The sequence below is a fragment of the Geospiza fortis genome, unplaced genomic scaffold (genome assembly GCF_000277835.1).
Source record: "Geospiza fortis unplaced genomic scaffold, GeoFor_1.0 scaffold41, whole genome shotgun sequence".
In the NCBI taxonomy this organism is placed as follows: Eukaryota; Metazoa; Chordata; class Aves; order Passeriformes; family Thraupidae; genus Geospiza; species Geospiza fortis.
Window position 1 is genome coordinate 14,253,729 of NW_005054299.1, and position 17,873 is coordinate 14,271,601.

Consider the following 17,873-nt stretch of genomic DNA (forward strand, 5'->3'; position numbering starts at 1 on the left):
ACTTCCTAGAAAAACCATACCAGGTTTCATATGCTCAGTTCAGCACTACATGGCACTTGCCATCTCTAAAATAATCCAGGCCCTCAAAAGTACATGCTTACCAATGTATCCTGTCTGAAGCCCTAGATGATGGAGATCAGGCAAAGCTGGGGGCTGGGACTGGGAGAAGCAAGAAGGGAAATCAGGACAAGCATCTAGCCGACACAGAGTTTACTGCTGGCTGCACATCCCTAGGCACCCATATATTGGGCACCTGTGAACAGCAAGTTACACCTGGCTGGTCTGGCTTGGAGGCTGGGATCCCAAACATTTCTGTAGATACCCAAAGTCTGAAGCTGTGAACGTAATGTCAGAAATTACTGCTTTATGGGGGAAACTTTTTCTTTTAAAAAAAATCAAAACCTCTCCACATGTCTGCATTTAGGACTCAACTGCTGTGCAAATTCCTGCTAATGTAGGTGTCTTGTCAGAGCAAAGCCTACCCATTGCAGGAAATCCCCACCTTTTAATAGGGCAGAACCTGGAGGAATCCTCCTCCACCAAGGGATTTGTTCTGGGTTGTAAGAAGATTATCTCCTCTTCAGTCGCCTCAGGTGCTGCGGTCTGTCTGTCGCTGCCTGCTAAATGGAGCAAGGTGAACTCCTGTGCTACAGAAGCCAGCCACGTGTGACTGCTCTCCCAGGAATTACCTGGCCCAAGCTCTAAAATCTGAGCTATCTGGCAGAGAGGGCAGCCAGAAAACTGCCTACAAGTTTCCCAAAAAAACGAGGTGCATCTCCTGAATGGCCAGGACACATGCAGGAAAGGTTTCGCACCCCACTGCTTAGGAACACAGACAGGCTGTTCTGCTAGAGGCGAGGGAAAGGGAAGGGGGGAAGCCCTTCAGAAGTTTATTTCCTATATAATCACACTTCCAACCTGCCTGAACAAAAGGAATGGCCAAGGAGACCACAGTAGCAGAAAAGTTCTGCTGGATCAACTCTATGCCCAAGCCTATTACAGCAGAGAGCCCCTTCATGCAAACAAATGTGGGAGGGAACAGGGAAGCAAGAATGAGAAAAAAGAAAAACAATACCAAAAAAACCAAAGCAAACCCAAAAAAACCCCCACACATCCCCAGACAAAGAAAAAGCAACATGGAATATATATTATGTGTATTTTCTCTTTAAAATTAGCACTAGCACAAACCTGAAAGAAAACTTCTCAAATAGAAGTAAATGCACAGAAATAACCATCCCACCTAAACACAGACTCACTGTTAAAGAGAATTTGTAATCCTCCCACAATGGACAGTAGGAGTCACAAGCAAAGACCACCAAATCTTTTATCAAAGCAAGATTTCTGCAACGATCACTGCTCGAAGATTTTGTAGATCATTGCTCAGGGTACCTTCACCACCTGTGACAGTTCAGAGTATCACTATATTTATTTTCCTCCGGTGGAAACAGTAAGCTTTATATAAGCAAACAGAAAAATATTTTATTTTCTCAGGGAATAAAACATCACAAAAATACATTATTTTGATTTTAAAAGGTCCTCTGTCTCTTCAGAGAAGACTAACAATTACTAAAACACCCAAAATAGAAACAAATATTAAAATATTAAAAAAACCACAGTCATATACTAATTTCAGCTTTCTTTATAATACATACTAAAGCAAACAAACTAAAAATCCTTAGCACAAAAAAAGTCATGGGCAAATTTAAATATAATAGGATGTGTTAATAAAAGATAAGATTATAATAACAGTATGACAGTTGATGGAAATCAACAGATTAAAAAAAGTATATGAAGGTTATTCACCCAGCTTCCCAGAACAATCAAAATATCCTCGATCACTCTGATGTCACCACCCATTAAAAGCCTTCAATTTTTTTTCTAACATATTAAATGATTGAAGGAAGAATAATCCTCCATTTCTCACTCTCTGAATTCTGTTTTTAGCTGATCAGTGAGCTGACAGTCACAGGCACTCTGAAAAGATCATTTATTTGGGTATAATAAAAAAAGCTATTTGCCAACAAAATATAAAACCCCCACAGAACAGATCAGTTCATCTTAATAAAACACCTTTGGAATAAGGATGCTCTTAGCAAATCAGATACAGAATAATAAAGAGCAAGATAAACATTGTAAAGATTAAAAAAAATTATCATCCAGTTACAAGTCAGTCACGTATGGAGATGCCGAGACAGCAAGAGCTCTTTACAATAGTCCAGATTTAGGAATTTGATTGTCTGTGCAGAACAAGCAATGCAATGATGTTACAAAAAAGACAAATAACATAAGAGATAAATATTATGCTATGTATTAACAAAGATTTTGTATGCAAATCAAGGAAAAAATAACTAAAATAAGAATTTATTCTTTTTATCCAGCAAAGATAAAAGCTCCAAAATATCAGCATTTACAAATTTTGAGGACTAAAAAATTAAGAGAGGAGCCACTACATTGGTAAAGGTCCTGAGAGAACCAGACTGTATAGGTTTTTTTTATTTTTAAGAAAATACCAAGTTTGAAGAACACTAAAAATAACGAGGCTTATCCTGGAACAGAGAAAATGGTAGGGAGTAAGAGGAAGGCGGAATATAATCATCTTAAAATATGCGAGTCTCATAAGGAGGACAGTGATTAATTGTGCTTCACATCTACAGATGGCAGTACAAAAAACGATCAGCAGGGAAATTTAGACTACATGTTGTTAGAAAGTTGGTCCAAATAAAGTTTGTTAAGTTGCAGGACTACTTTGTATATAATAATCACTGAAGCTTTCAAGAACACCCAAAATAAACAGCATGCATGGACTTTTTTGGTTTTGAGTCCACGTCAAAATGGGGGACACACCATTCTAACACTCAAAATTTCTTTCACTATTACATTTTTAAGTCAAATAAAAATGTGTCAATACATAATCTCAATTGGCGGCCTTGTTAGAAATGCAGACTGGTACTTTTGCACTTATCTAGTTATTTTAGTAGGTAGTTTACAACTAAGGACAACTGTACTAGTTCTCCCAACTTAGTGAGGTTTATGAGAAAGTGATACATTTCTCCATTATCTTATTAAGAGTATCTACACTGCAACTCTCCATTTGTTTAATAAACAGTTTTTATACAGGAAGCACTCTTTTGTCATCATAGGTACAACATTGATAACAGTCACCTTATCAGATATTATAAACATCATAAAATTAATTATTACCTAGGTTTTAAGAAAAGTGTGTCTGGAGGGGAAATTTTATTTTGCTTTAAACAGTTTCTGGGAGGAGCATGAGTGACTACACCCAGCAGTACATCCAAAGGGAAAATGGAGGGAAATGCCAGTCCTCCTTCACAGGCAATTCCCAAAACAACATCTCAAACCAGCTATGAAAGGAATAAAGTTCAATCAGGGACAAGGACAAAACAACGCAGGCGTGCTGACCCTACACAGCAGAAAGACAAAGACTGAAACATTCCAATTTTATTACAGAACTAATTTAGCAAAAAAACTGGCATAAACTCAGCAGAGCTGTACTGTGGGAACCCACATACTCTCATCTGTGCAAACCAGAGCTCAATACCAGAGAATCACTCACTCAAGGCTATCAACCTGGCAAGCCCTCTTAGTCCTATCGCCCTCTATGTCCAGATTGATTTTGACTGTGCATCAAAATGGGGGGATGAGGTCTTCATACAGTCTTTGATAAAAATCCACCAAGGACTCCTCTCATCCTACTGGAGATCTTCTACACGGAGGGGTGGCCTATCTTTTTTAAGAAATCAAGATCATGTTAAATTAGATTTTGTAGTGTATTGTATCTAAACACTACAATGAAAATGCACAGAAATACGCACAATTTCAACAAACAACCACTTCCTCAATAACTGGAATTCAAATTAAGATTTAAACAATGTTTTCTTTTTGTTCCTATTTTCTTTAATGGAATCTACCCTAATGCTTAAAAAATCCTCTTTCTTAAAGATGTGTTTTTAATCCTCTGCTCCTGAAAAATATGTCAATATTTTTAATGATCATCCTATAATTGTTCTCTTCAAACAAACCTTGAACAAACAATACAAGGCAACTCCTGCCAACTCTCTGACCACAGGTCAAAGAATACAGTAATCCTGTATTTTTAGCTCTTGAAGATTTTTTATTGTTATGGACTCTTGAGCAAAAATCTTTAGCAGTGAGCAAAGGACAACTGCATTTCAAACCTCTAGGCAACACATAACTTGAAATAGTATGTTACACAATGTCTTTTCACTTCTTTTATTGCCAGAGACATTATTTCTAAGTTTGCCTTCAATATTACCAGAAGCACATTATTACAATCGGGATGCAGAAATTTCAATTGCCATGCACCCAAAAGAGCAAATGGCCATGGAAACAAAAGGAGAAGAGATATTCTGGAGAGTGCTGGATTAATTTTTTCATGTAACATAACTGAAGTCTGCTCTGAATTTGACAGAATGGACAACCTCTGACAAAATTTGTTGGTTTTAACTACAGTCCTATCTGGACCTAATTACACAATAAATCAGATGCAGAATCTGCGGAAGTAGCAAATCTGTGACTGTGCAGGCTCTGCAGGACAGACTAAAGATAGATGCCTTACCTCCAGTGCATGAGAGGAAGGCATCTGAACTGAGCTCCACCAACATCGAATGTGTAAATGGGATAAAAATACTATCTGTAAATATTTAAGAACAAAAATGAAACCAAATTTTGTTTCCTTGACATTGAGCCTGTAAGCACAGCTGAATTGCATTTGAAAGCCTTTCTCTCCTTTATGAGGCATTAATAAATAATCACCGGAACGTTCATGCACTGTAAGTGGAAGAAGCAGAAAAGTTGCAGCTATCAATAAACTTTGGATATGTTTGAAGAGTTACTCATTTTGCCTAAACTTGTTATCCTGCTAAGTGGAACTAACAGTCTTAGTTCACTACTTAGAATCATAAGATGCATCTAGAAGGTGAGTGAGCTGTTCAAATTTCTCACAGGATACACTCATTCCCATGTGCTAGGCTGGGATCAGTGAGATGATTCAGTAAGGGGGAGAAACAAACAACCCAAATTAACAAAAACAAACAAACAAAACAAGACAAAACAAAAAAAAAGAACACTCCCCAAGAAACCAAGGAAACAAACAAAAAAACCCAAAAACCATAACACACCCACACCCACATACACCCACACCGCTGTTTGGGAGATTTTTTTCCCCTCCTTGAATATCACAAGGGGAAAATAAAACACAAACCAATTCTATTTACCTAGTCTAAGACATTACTGAATGCTTACTTCGGACAAACTTCATTGAAATCCTTATATTTAATAAAATGTTTTGCATAACACATGAGCAAGAGACAGATTGAGATAACAGATTTGAAAGCTTCCATTTCAACTAAAAGTCTCTCACAAAATTTAAATTCTGTAGTTTCCAGCACAAACCTTTGTAATATTAGGCTCATAGTAGAGCAAGCTAAAAGACACCATACTGCAGAGAGATGCTGGTTTGGAAATTCTAGAACTCCTATGAAGTGAAAAAAGTAGGAAAATATAAGAGCAAGGGTTCTCAGAGAAAAGGTAATCCATAGTACTGTCATCAACTGTAGGTTACTTGGATAAAATAAGCCTGAATTTTTATTAAAATAATCCTGAATGCTCTATTATACATTAAGCTAATCAGTGGGAATGCATCTGAAGATTTATTTAAGTACACAATCTTATTTCTCTCTTCAGGACTGAAATTATATACAAATTCTAAAATAAACTAAAATACATTATAATTAAATGCTCTACTTAATAACCTGTACTCTTTACTTCTGACCTTCTACTTTTAATCACTCCTTGCTCTCTGCAATATTAAAACAACCTAAAACTCTGCAATTTATAATACTGGAAAAAAACCAAAAAGAGCCAAAAGCCCTGTGCAGTTTTTGTCTGCTCTGAACCACTCCTCACACATCCAGTGTGATGTCCCACAGCCTTTTTACCTTTGGTGTCGTTTGATGGAGAGACTCTTTCAGCTGGTGCTTTTTGTGTGTTTCTCCAGCTGCCCAGTGGCATGTTTTCCATGACAGATGCTCTGGCTTCATTCTTAACATATGTTCCAGATGATAATTCCATCTTCTTTTCTGGATAACTTTAGAGCCAAGGGGTTTTTGAGCTGTCTAATGAATCTTGGCATCTGTTATAAATTCATTCCATTTAATACATAGTATTTTTCTAAGGCATTTGCTTTCAAAGGCATTTAGATGTCTGTACCTTTGTTGGATTTCCAGCTTTCACATCCATATGTTGTGATGGAAAGCAATATCTGAGTTGAAGTTTCACACCCTGGTCTTTAAAACATGGATTTTTATGACCGTATCTTATTTAGTTGGTAAATGAAACTGCTGCCTTGCCAATTTGTAATGCTAGCTCTCCTTACTGAAATCCCCAGATGACAGGCACCTTACTACTGAGATATATAAATTTATTCCTTTCTTGTATTCTTTTACTTTCCAGTGCAGAATTTGAGCTGGGAGTTTTCAGGGAAATTTTTTATTTGTCTGTATTTTTTCCTTATATAACAGTATTATAAACAAAGCACTCAAGAAAACCCAAACAAACAAAAATAATGGTTTTAACTTCATCTTCTGAACACTGAAAGACAAGGATGCTCTGCAGCATTACAGAAGTTACTGCAATTATCATGGAATTCTTGTTTGTTTCAGACATCTCATGCTTTCTCAAGTAAATAAAAATTACCAGTCCCTGTTAGCAATGCAAGCTTTCAGTATTTTTTTCTGAAACCCTATCTCCACATTAAACTTTCTCCATTTTATTACTGCTTGATGTTGTATCCAGCAATAGAGGTACCTCATTTCCATACCAAACTTGCTCACTTTCCCAGCCTACCTAGCCCATCTTTTAAACTTCTCCAATCTCTGTATCCTTCCCATTTTACCAATCTCAACAGGCTCATCAGCTGCTTAGAGCCATGCAAATATTGTAGTATTTACCAGTGACTCTGTCAAACAAGACCAAAGAGCAACTGTGGCAAAAGTAATGACAGATTTCTACACCAGAAATATCCAGTAAGAGTTACAGTATGAACCAAAAGAAAAATAACTTGAAAACATTACCAATACTTCCATTTCTACAATTTCAAACTAGGAACAGAATCTTTAACTACAATAGAAGCTGAGACCATCAATGCATATCTTTCTTTTAGAAAAAAGAGTGCTGCTCAGCACAGTATGAGCATAAAAGGCTATTTCCTTGGAGATTATCCTTAAAACAGACTCTGAGAAAGTTCTCCTGATCTTCACTGCCCTTGGTACCTGCTTGATACCCCAGGCTCCACAGCAGCTTACACTGTTCCATAGTTGAAAAGAAACATCAATGCAGTTAAGATTTACAAAAAGACACCTCTTTTTTCACAGTGAGGACTTAAGTGAACTTCACATGCTTTATTGAGCTCTATCCTGATTCTAAGTCTCTGCAAGGCTTTATGCATACTGAAACCTTTTGTGTTTCAGATGGCACATTTTCAAACACCATTCTCTTCCTATTGGATGTGCTCTAAACAGCAATACTGCATTCCTCAGACACTGGCTAAATCATGATGCATGGAATTTCTCAGTAGAGAGTAATTCCTAATACTTATTTATTCAGAGAAAAGATTAAAATACATTAATTTCTTGCTTTGTGTGTTAAAAAATAAAATATCATACTCTAAGTGAAGAAATACAAGCAGAACTCTAAGGATGGCAAGTTATTTGGAGCATTTTTAAATATGTTAATTGCCAAAAGACAAGAGATCATGGTAAGCTACCCCTTTTATAAACCATGCATGTAATCAATATAAAACTTTCCTCTATGCTAAAGCTACAAATATATTGACATCAACAGCTCATGAACCACAGATGGTTTTAAAGGAATATAGTGGATTGCAAGAATGGAAAGGCTATTAATATGCTGAAGCTATAATGCATGATTGTGTTTACTACAAAAATACAAATGCTTACTGTGAGGTAATTTACCAGTGACAATTATTTCACTGAATTCAACAACCTGTGGTTTTCTATCCACCAAAATTCATAGAGATACTTTCCTTTTGTGAGGAAAGGTCAGACACACTCTGGATGACTACACAATGATGCTTCTGCACTCATGTTGCCTCCCAATAAAGAGCCTTTTTGTCCCTATTTATTTTATTCTGCTCTGGAGTGCCAACTTGCTACCTTTTTTACAGGAAAATTCATTACAAGAAACCAACACAAATTTGGATTTTATATTCTTATGCAAGAATAAGTTAAATTATTGAAGCATGTTCCTCAAAAAAAACCCAAAAAACCTATTAATGTTAGAATTTTTTAGAATGTGACCTTATTTGTGTGGGTCAAGTTTTTACTATTGAAGGAGGGGGATAACTATAGTAAAAAAATAGTAATAATGTATTAATATTATTATTTGTAGTATTGTTATTATTACCTATCTACAGCAGATCCTTTAAAACCTCACCACCAATGCACTCAACGTCTGTGTGATTATCTATTAATGACTATAAGGATATGGAGGAAGCTGGCACAAAAAACACCTCAGACAAATACATTGCTAAGTATGACACAGCTATTATACACCACAAATAACATGCTATAACTGTTTCCCCAGCTGTCCATTTGCAGACTAAATAATATCTGCAGCTAACTTCTTGGATCCTCATCCTGGAGAAGGTGTAGGGGAACACAAGGTATTTGAAAAAATCCCTAAAACCAGCTGGTTTGGTGTCATTTGGGGGTTTTGACTCTTAGTTTGTTTCATTTGCCAAGGAAGTTTTCAATTTCATCTAATATCAGCATGGTGGTTCACAGAGCTGCAAATAACAGCAAGTCCCCGTCACCTCTGGAGCAAGGACAGCTGAAAAGGGAAATGTTCATTATCTCTACATAAGCCTCTTTGTGCCAACAGCAGTTTCACATAAAATCCTGTGCACATGGTATAAATTAGAACTATAAGATCTTGAGATTGAAATTCATCCAAAGGGATGTTAAATATAATATTTACAACAAAAATTCATTTAAAATATTCATGTGTAAGTTGAAATCAAAGAACGTGATCCTTCTCCAAACTTTGTTATATAACCAAGCAAACCCAGAAACAGGTATTCATTGCAAAGAATGACATTCGGACAAAACCTACTTTATAAGGATTTGACCTAATGTAGCAGAAAATCTACAAGAAAACTCAAGACTCACAAATTAACATTATCTGAAGTTTCATTGATTGTCCACCAACACACTATGAATATTCTGAACTCAGACAACCATCAAGTATCATTTTAATCTGCAATAATACCTAGAAGCCAACAACTCACTAACCTCAGAAGAGTACCTGTCTATCATAAACTTTGAGAGGTTTTTTGGTTAAAATATGCTTTTTAAACACCTTTCAAGCTATAAACACAAGAGGATTACAAAGCTACTCTATTATTTAGATTAAGGAACCACAATGTTCCAGACATTAGCCAAGCCACTCTTCTGTGAAAAGTTTCTGTTTGTTTAAAATCTATAAACACACAGGAATAGGAATTAGCTAACCCTCCTGGGGGCATTTTTTAATTCCATCGCATTTAGGACTAGGACAAAATAAATCAATGGTTCTTTTCTAAACACAAATTTCAAAGAAAACCATCTTGAAATACAAACTAGTTGCGCCACAGTCCTGTGGCAGTGACAATATAAGTTTTAGGTGCAGTTCTGTACCCAATTCACTCTTGCAAAGGTGGGGGCTGCCCCTAGCAGGGAGCTGTCCTGCCCCTCCACGTGGCCACTCTCCCATTCCTGTGTTTGAAAGCTCTGCTGTTTGTGCAGCTCCATGGTGAGTCAGGTCAGGGAAATGATCCATCTGAAAGTTAGTTAGGACAATAAAAATAGATTCATTTTCAGCCAGATAAATTTCCTGGCATGATTCACCATGTCACCATTATGAGCACAAGTGCCAACACAACCAAGCTAGGGAAGGACATGACACTTCCCCCATTTCAGCAACAGCTTCCACTTAAGTTTCAAGTAAACATGGAAGAGCATCAGGGGCAAGTTTGCAAGCTTCTAATTAAAATATAGTAGCTGCTGCTGTTTCTCAAGATAAGAATAAAGTTGTTCAGAAAAGTTTCCAATGTATTAGTCAGCATGCATAAACTGGCACTATATTAAAAAAGCCAACAAAGTTCAAAACAGAGTGAATACCAGCCTCAAAGTAAAGCAAAAGATGCTATATAGAAGCACACTACTTTGAAGGAAATTTTATGGGTGTAAAAGTTATACCACTAATCCATCTGCAGTTTCATGAGATCAAAAGTGTGCAAGCATAGGCAGAGATGCTGTCACGTTCCTACAGATTACATTCTCCCAAGGATCATTTTTCAAGGGTTTCCTCCAGTCTCTCTGGAAGACACCTAACAGAAGAACTAACGTTAAGATTTTTCATTTTCTTTAAAAAGTTGTCTCTTTGTACGACCTAACAGATTTTACATCTTCCTCTGCAATGTGTCAGGATAAATAAAGACAAAAAAATCCACTTCTTCTCATTCAGACTAAATTTCAACTATTAGATTGATTTTGCTTCCTATACAAAAATTATATTTCAATTATATAAAATTTTATTTTTAAAAGCCTGAATATTGTAATGTAAGGTGTTTAGAGTTTCACAAAGATAAACACACTCACATACAGGAAGTCTCTGAGTAGTAACAATACTATTTCAGCTTTATCTGAGGGAAACTGTGACTTGGACAAATTCAGGTTTCCACAACACTGAGTGCCAAATTTAAGGTACTACTGGCCTAGTTTTTTATATAATTTACCATCTTATAGGTCTTCCTTCACTATGAACTAGGTTGTCCATAAATTTATCACAACCAAAATCACAGGGCTTTTGTATCCAGTAGCCCTCAAATCTCTTGCTGGTGGTGTGGTTCTCAGTACCTCAGCCTAATTAGCTATAAGTGAAGATTGCTCTGGTTACAGTAACTTTCTTATTGTGGCAATGTTGATAAAAGACTATCTTATGCGCATGGTATTAATTAAAAGTATAAGATCCTGAGATTGAAAACCATCCAAAGGGATCTTAAATACAATATTTACAACAAAAATTCATTTAAAATATTCATGTGTAAGTTGAAATTTTTAATTTGTAAAATTAAATTACACTAATTTTTTTTTTTTGCATTTCAGCTGTTCAAATGTAAATAACTGAGGATTACACAATTTGGAATTTCTATGCAAAAATGGTAACAACTAATGAAACTGGAAACTTTCTAATTTTACACAGTTAATATGCCACCATATTGTAATTCAGTATTTTTGAGAAGACTACTCCCGAAGTCAAGACAGTCATCAATTTGTAAGTGATCTTCTTAAGATCTAGAAGATCTAGAAAAACAAAGTGTGTTTTCTTATCAGTGTTCTGGCATCTACACATTCATTTCCTATCTTCCTATCAGCTTTTAAGAAAGCACTTGGTTAGAAAGTAAACTATAAACTAAGAATTTCCAGTAAATAAGACGTCAGTTGCAATGATCTGATTACAAAGAAATGTACTTAGGTTTATATAAAGTAAGCTAACAAAGCCCTGAATTGCAAGAGAAGGAACCAATAGCAATGTAGACTAGCTGAAAGATAGAGTAAGAGTAAGTAGTACTAGTCAGAGATAGTATTAAAGAGCACTGGAAAAAATGAGACTGGAGGTACACTAACATTACTGTTAAGGAGTATACATCTGAAGGAATCTCCCAATTAACAGCTACTACAAGCTGTGGCTTACACTGTGACCACCACTTATCCATTCCCACTGCCAAGGGCCCCCCAAGTCCATAAGAACAGACATGACAGTGCATCCAAAGCAAAGCTCTAGAAACATTCACATGTAGCTTGAACCAAAATCTAAGCATGCCTCAACAGATCTGCCCCTATTATGCTGATGGAGTCCTACCCTGGGAAGAGGAATCCCTCCCAGTGCAAGTTAAGGTCTGTGCTGTTGGAAATAAGCAACAATGTTGTGCCTGCAATTTAGATTAAACTGCTCTCAAGAACTCAAAAGATTGAACAGATCTCACTCACTTCCAGCATCTTTCCATGTTTTAATGGAAAAAAGCCTCTCATTTTGTCTACAATTTGTAGAGATGCTCATGAAGGGTCAACAGTTCCTCTCAGAAAACAAAAGACAACCAAGACAGCACTGAGTGGTTATAAAACCTCCTTCCCTGGTGTTCTCCCTAAAGTTTCTTTATTGAAAAAAAGCTTATTTTCAATATCTCAATCTGCAGTCTCATTTGTCTCATGCCCTAAAACTCTGAGTTCTTAGTCCAGTCCTACAAGTTTTTCAGAACCTAGTTTCAAGTCACAGCTGCTGACCTCAATAATGTTTTTGACGATTACAGCAGGGGCAGCATTAAAGAAGTGGTTCCCACAGAGGCATAAGCTGATTGACCTAGCTGAGGTGAGAAGAACAGGTACACAGACTGCTTCTTAAATAAAATAAACCACCAAGCCTTGGGAGATTTGTTGGGACTGGCACGTAGGTATATTGAGAGAGGATGATTTTTACAAGGTATCAGAAGTTCTGGTATTGCAAGCATATTATCCTTACAAAAACAACGTAAAAGTAACACAAACACAAAGGAAATTCAAGCGTAACCAATGTATTACAGTATGCCAAAGGTATTATACAGCATGACTATTTAAGCTTCAAGTAAAAAGTAGAGGTTTTAATAAGCAGAAAATATGTCTTTGCCAAATGGTTTCTCAAATTCTTCCCCAACAGCATCCCTTGGACATTGGCCGGCCGAGCAGTACTGCCAGGCCAAAAGAGTTGTGAGCAGGAAAAGGGCAATGAATTGTTAACATCTCGCTTCCCTAATCCCTGCAACAGAAAATGTTTATCCTTGCTTCATGCATAACTAAGTAGTGTGAATAAGAGAAAGCAGCATGAATGGAGAAAACCTTCAGAACGTGAGCAACCAGGCAGTATCCATCACACAGGAAATGGAACAGACGTACAAGAACATGAAAGGCCACTGGGTCCAGAATACTCCAAAACACCCGTTGCCCAAGTAGCTTCCTGTGGAACAAGCAACCTCTTGCTGTCAGGAGTAGCAAAAGCACTTTTCTACGACAATACTCAAGATATGCAAAAGCTTTAAGCCCAAAGTGATAAGCACCAGAAATATGCCTTACAAGCAACTGCAGGGAAAACAAACAGAATTTTCGCCACTATCATCTACAATACAGCTCCATGTATGAGAGCTTCATTTTTATTGATGAGAATCAAAACTGTACAGCCATTTAAAAACTGGTAACTGTCTCTATTATAGTTACAATGAAATAAAAACAATTCTAAAAAATTTAAAAATTAATCAACCATGCACATCTATCTAAACTGGCATTCAACAAGGATATTGCAACAAGGATAATCTTGAGACTGTTTAAAATACTTTGCATTTCATGCTTCAACTTCTATTGCAAACTGTCTTTAAGAACAGAAACTGGTAATAATACAAGTAGAAGAGTTGCAAAAATTACACTCAGCTCTGCACTACCTAAAAAGTATCTGTAATAAGATTATTTAGCAAAGAGAGCACCTCATCCTAGTTACATCAAGTTTAAGATTTTCATATGGTTCTGATCCTCTTCAAGGAAAAGTATGGATAAAAAGGTTATCATTATTCCAAAAGGAAGATCTGGGTAGTCAGCTACAAAGTGAGTGGGACAGAGAAAGGGCTCAGAGGCTCCTCTCCCAGTGGGGTAGTTGCAGGAAAACAGCACCTAAATACATAAATCTGCTCATAGCATATGTGGGGGGGAAAAACCAAAAAACACTCAAATAATCAAAAACCAAAAACAACAAAAGCCCAACAATAAAAACATACAAACAAACAATAACCCCCAAAGAGTGCTGACTGCAAGCAACTTTACAGATTTATGTAAATCCATTTCTACAGAGTGCAAGATACAGCAATCTCTTAACTATCTGGGAATTTAAAAAAAATATATATAGCTACCATATAAGGATATAAGAAACGTCACACTGCCATTTTTCCTCCCTTTGGTCCACATGAAACTGCCTCTTTTAAATTATATATTTTGTTGGAACTTCACATTTTGAATTAATTAGATAGAATTACAGTAGAACAACTACAATATGAAAGGCTTATTTAGTTTCAAGTTATCAATCAAGACTTTACCTTAAACTACTATTTGCTAAGACAATTAGAAAAAAATAATTTCGATTTCTTCTACTTTATGTAGCAGATGTTCAACATAGTCTATTTAAATTTGTCTTCGTTAGAGGTGTGCTAAATTGCTCAAATAATTCAGACAATCTGCAAACAAGATTTCTGACAGGTTGTGAATAACACTCAATTAATACCATAACTTCTGAGATTAATTTTCCAATCAAGGCATTTATGCCCCCATTAAAAAAACATACCAAAAAAAAAAAAAAACAAAAAAAAACCACCCCAACAAAACAGAGGCAAAAGAAGCCACAAACATACCACATGAACTCAATCTCCAGAGTGTATTTCCAAAATTAACATCTGTTTGGTCTTGGTTCAACTGTAAAACCCAATGTCCACTACATGAAATAATACAGTTTGTTTTCTGGATTTGAGCCAGAGGGAGGAGGGAGAAGGCATGTTACCCTAAGACTATAAATAATTTGTACTTTAAACAACAATTCTATTACTATTTGGAACAATAGATTTATTCCACTATGCTATTTATTCTTCTTGATAGAAGATATAACAATAGTAAATATTTTCCACACAGTTATTTCTCAAAATCCCATGATACCTGCATAATGTCCTGAATCTCAAAAATGAAAACAGAGCAGAGCTGAGTGAATCTCATCACAGTAAATCAAACACATTCTATGAACTGTATGAGTTTAGAAATACTAACACTACTTCAGTTTTAGATACTAAGAAGTTATGAAAGGTATTTTAGAAAAGAAGAAGAAAAAAAAAGAATAACATTGAGTGAAAAATCTTATTACAGTATTTCAATGATACACTATTTACAGGACAATCTCATTACAGGGAAGCTTCATGACATCTGTTTTTTTACCACCATCTCATTACATCAAACTTCTTAATTGATTACAGTTAAGCCACAACAATTTTGGACTCTGGTTCCCTCTCAACAAAATTGGAATGCTGGTCCCTGTACCATGCAAGCCATGTGGAGATTGCCATGGCAAGCTGCATCACCCAACGCACCACACCAGCAGAAAGCCCAAACAGAGGTCAGGCATCGAAGTGTGGCAACACAGGCACTAACTTAAACTGACAACACATTGCTTTGACTTTAAACAATGATTTAGCCATGTGCTGTGCCTTACACACTAGGTATATCCTCATCAAAACCAAAGCCTTGCTCTTTCAATTAAACACAAAGTTAGCTGACATGTTAAATTTAAAACTGGGTCCTTTAAAAAGTTAGCATCTGTGTCAATTCTTCCTTTGTCCCTAATGATCTTTCAATAACATGGTAACAGAGACTCTTAACTCTTTTCATATGTTTAAATTAATTGAAATTCTGTGCACAGGTTATATATAAAGAAATTAGGTTGCAATTAAGCATAGTTATGAAAGATTCTTAAATCTAATTGTTGTGACTATTATAGACCATAGACAAGGTCAAGTCTACAACTCAGAAAACTTTGGCTTTAAAGAAAAAATACCACATGAATTATATGCATAAAACTCACTTTTTTAATGATAAAATCCTAATCACACTAGGCATGTTCATAATGTAAAAAAAATCTGTTTCCAAACTGATAAAATAAACACGTATCCCTCTCTGCAAATCATTAAATTTAATTTAGTAAATACAGTAAAACCACGTTAAGTAAAATTAAGGATACTAACTTTTACATAAATTTAAAGATGCTCTGCAAAACACTGTCCTCTGCAAATCCAAAATGTCAAAGTCATTTCAGCAATTACTGCAGAGTGCTTACACTAACTGCAATAATGTCAAATATTTAATTTCTGTGTATCAGCAACAAGGTTCAGGTCACTCTATTTAAGGTTTTTAGTCAAAACTGCTTCCCTTTCATCTGTATGCATTACAAGGAAAAATGTCAGTGTCATCTAAAAAGTAAATCCATAAAGGAAGACAGTGCATCTCTCTCCTTATCTGGCTACAGGTATAACTGGAGAACATTGCAAGAAACAAAAATTATCCTCACTGAGCTAGTGAACTGCAAAAATATCTTTGCAGCCTCACGTGGACCGAGGCCATGAGCTTCTTGGTCCTTGTCCCTGGATCTAAGACAGGAAGTTATCACCATAAAGCCATTCTTACAAAACACATTCCCACTCCTCTCTCTCCTGAGCAGAGACTCCTCTCTAAGGAGACTGCTCTGCTGGCTCTCCACCTGTTCAGGTTCTGGTGTCTCACAGGGATCTGAATCAGTACCTCGGTTCAGATAAGGAAAGTGCTTTTGCAGCAAATCCTCCCACCACCCTAGTTAATGCACTTTCATCTGCCGCTTGAAGCAGTCCCACAGTGCACAAACCTGGTTCCTTTCAGATGAAACTCAAAGCCACACCATGTACTCCAGGAGCATCACCACTGCCAAAGGGGCACAGAAGCAGACAGAAGCCAGGCCAAATTAACACCCTCTTCACTTTACAAATGCACTAAGTGAAGATAGGCATCGAGTCCCCATCAGCAATTACTTCGTTCTCCAAAGCTGCTCTTGCTGGGCTGCTTTACTTGTTCAGGCACACCCAGTCTCTGCTTCAGGGTCTCCTTTCACCTGGGTCCCAAGGTTCCCCAAGCTTCTCAGGCATTGCTTCTCCCTGGGTCTTGTGTCTTCTATTGTCTAAAGTTCTCACCTCCAGCTTGTCATCTCTGCTCGTTTTGCCTTTCATATACAACAGCTTATTCTTCCACAGTATCATCTACTCTCAACACACTGAAACTGCTTCTCCTAAAGACTACTCTAAGCCCAAGTATGATCAGTCTCAAAAAAACTTAATCCTGCCATTTCTTGACTTTGAGTAAAACATTAATACTTTAATGGGTGCCTAATTTAAGCAGACACAGAAAAATAGGTCTCTGAAGAATTGGATGTGAGGCTGCATGGCTTCAGTGCTCAACAGCAGGCTTAAAACCTCACAGACATATAGCCCTCAGCCCTCTATTACTGACATGGATACAGCACTAAGAATAATAATAAAGCAAACATCTTTTCACTGCATTTCACAGCCATTCATGGTGCCCTAACATACCCTGTCTTCCCTAGCCTCTCTCTAGCAGAGTCTCAATTCAGAGAGTGATTCCCAGCTCTATTTTTAGTCCTCCCCTCTCATTTCTACATTGAGTTTGGCTAACTCGCCTTTGTAATGGCCCATCTCATTAGACAGATCCTCAAAACCGTTTTTCATCCCAATACCTTCAAGTCATCCTCATACTCCTGACTGGGCTGTGAATCACAATAAGAAGTTGGATTTTTTTCCCTTTCCTTGTATCACAAACCATACTGACTGCTGAAGGGGACAATTTTAAGAGGTCCAGGGCTATAGTCACACGGCCAAGTAACTCAGCATAACAAAAACACATCAGTCAAGTGAAGCAGCCCAAGCCCCTAAGTTCCCAGCAGGAAGGGTTTACAATGTTTATTTCTAGAAAAATTCAGCCTGGAGTCTCAGAAATGTGTGCTGCACCATACACTTTGCTCGGAGCTGTCCAAAGGACCAATAACTGGGGCTGGAATTCATTCAGTGTCTGCCTGGAGAAGAGATCCCACACTCACCCTTCTCCAGGAGAACATGGCTTGTACCTTCCAAAACCAGCCTGTGAACTGAGCCAATGCTTATCAAGTGTTGATGA

The 17,873-nt window shown here is 36.9% G+C and overlaps 1 protein-coding gene across 2 annotated transcripts in view; it reads right to left on the minus strand.

The window, feature by feature from the left end:
* The window catches only part of AKT3 (AKT serine/threonine kinase 3), a 139,652-nt gene that overhangs the window by 119,522 nt on the left and 2,257 nt on the right, over positions 1-17,873 (minus strand). Inside the window, exons 1-2 of one of the 2 annotated variants that reach the window (XM_031059112.1) lie at positions 5,982-6,544; positions 4,601-4,675 (exon numbers count right to left, since the gene is read on the minus strand). The exons of the other annotated variant lie outside the window; for it this stretch is intronic. Of the exons in view, the coding sequence (XP_030914972.1) occupies positions 4,601-4,675; positions 5,982-6,114 (208 nt within the window). The 5' untranslated portion in view covers positions 6,115-6,544. Of the gene's footprint in view, positions 1-4,600; positions 4,676-5,981; positions 6,545-17,873 lie in introns of those variants that run through there. 2 annotated transcript variants of the gene reach the window in all.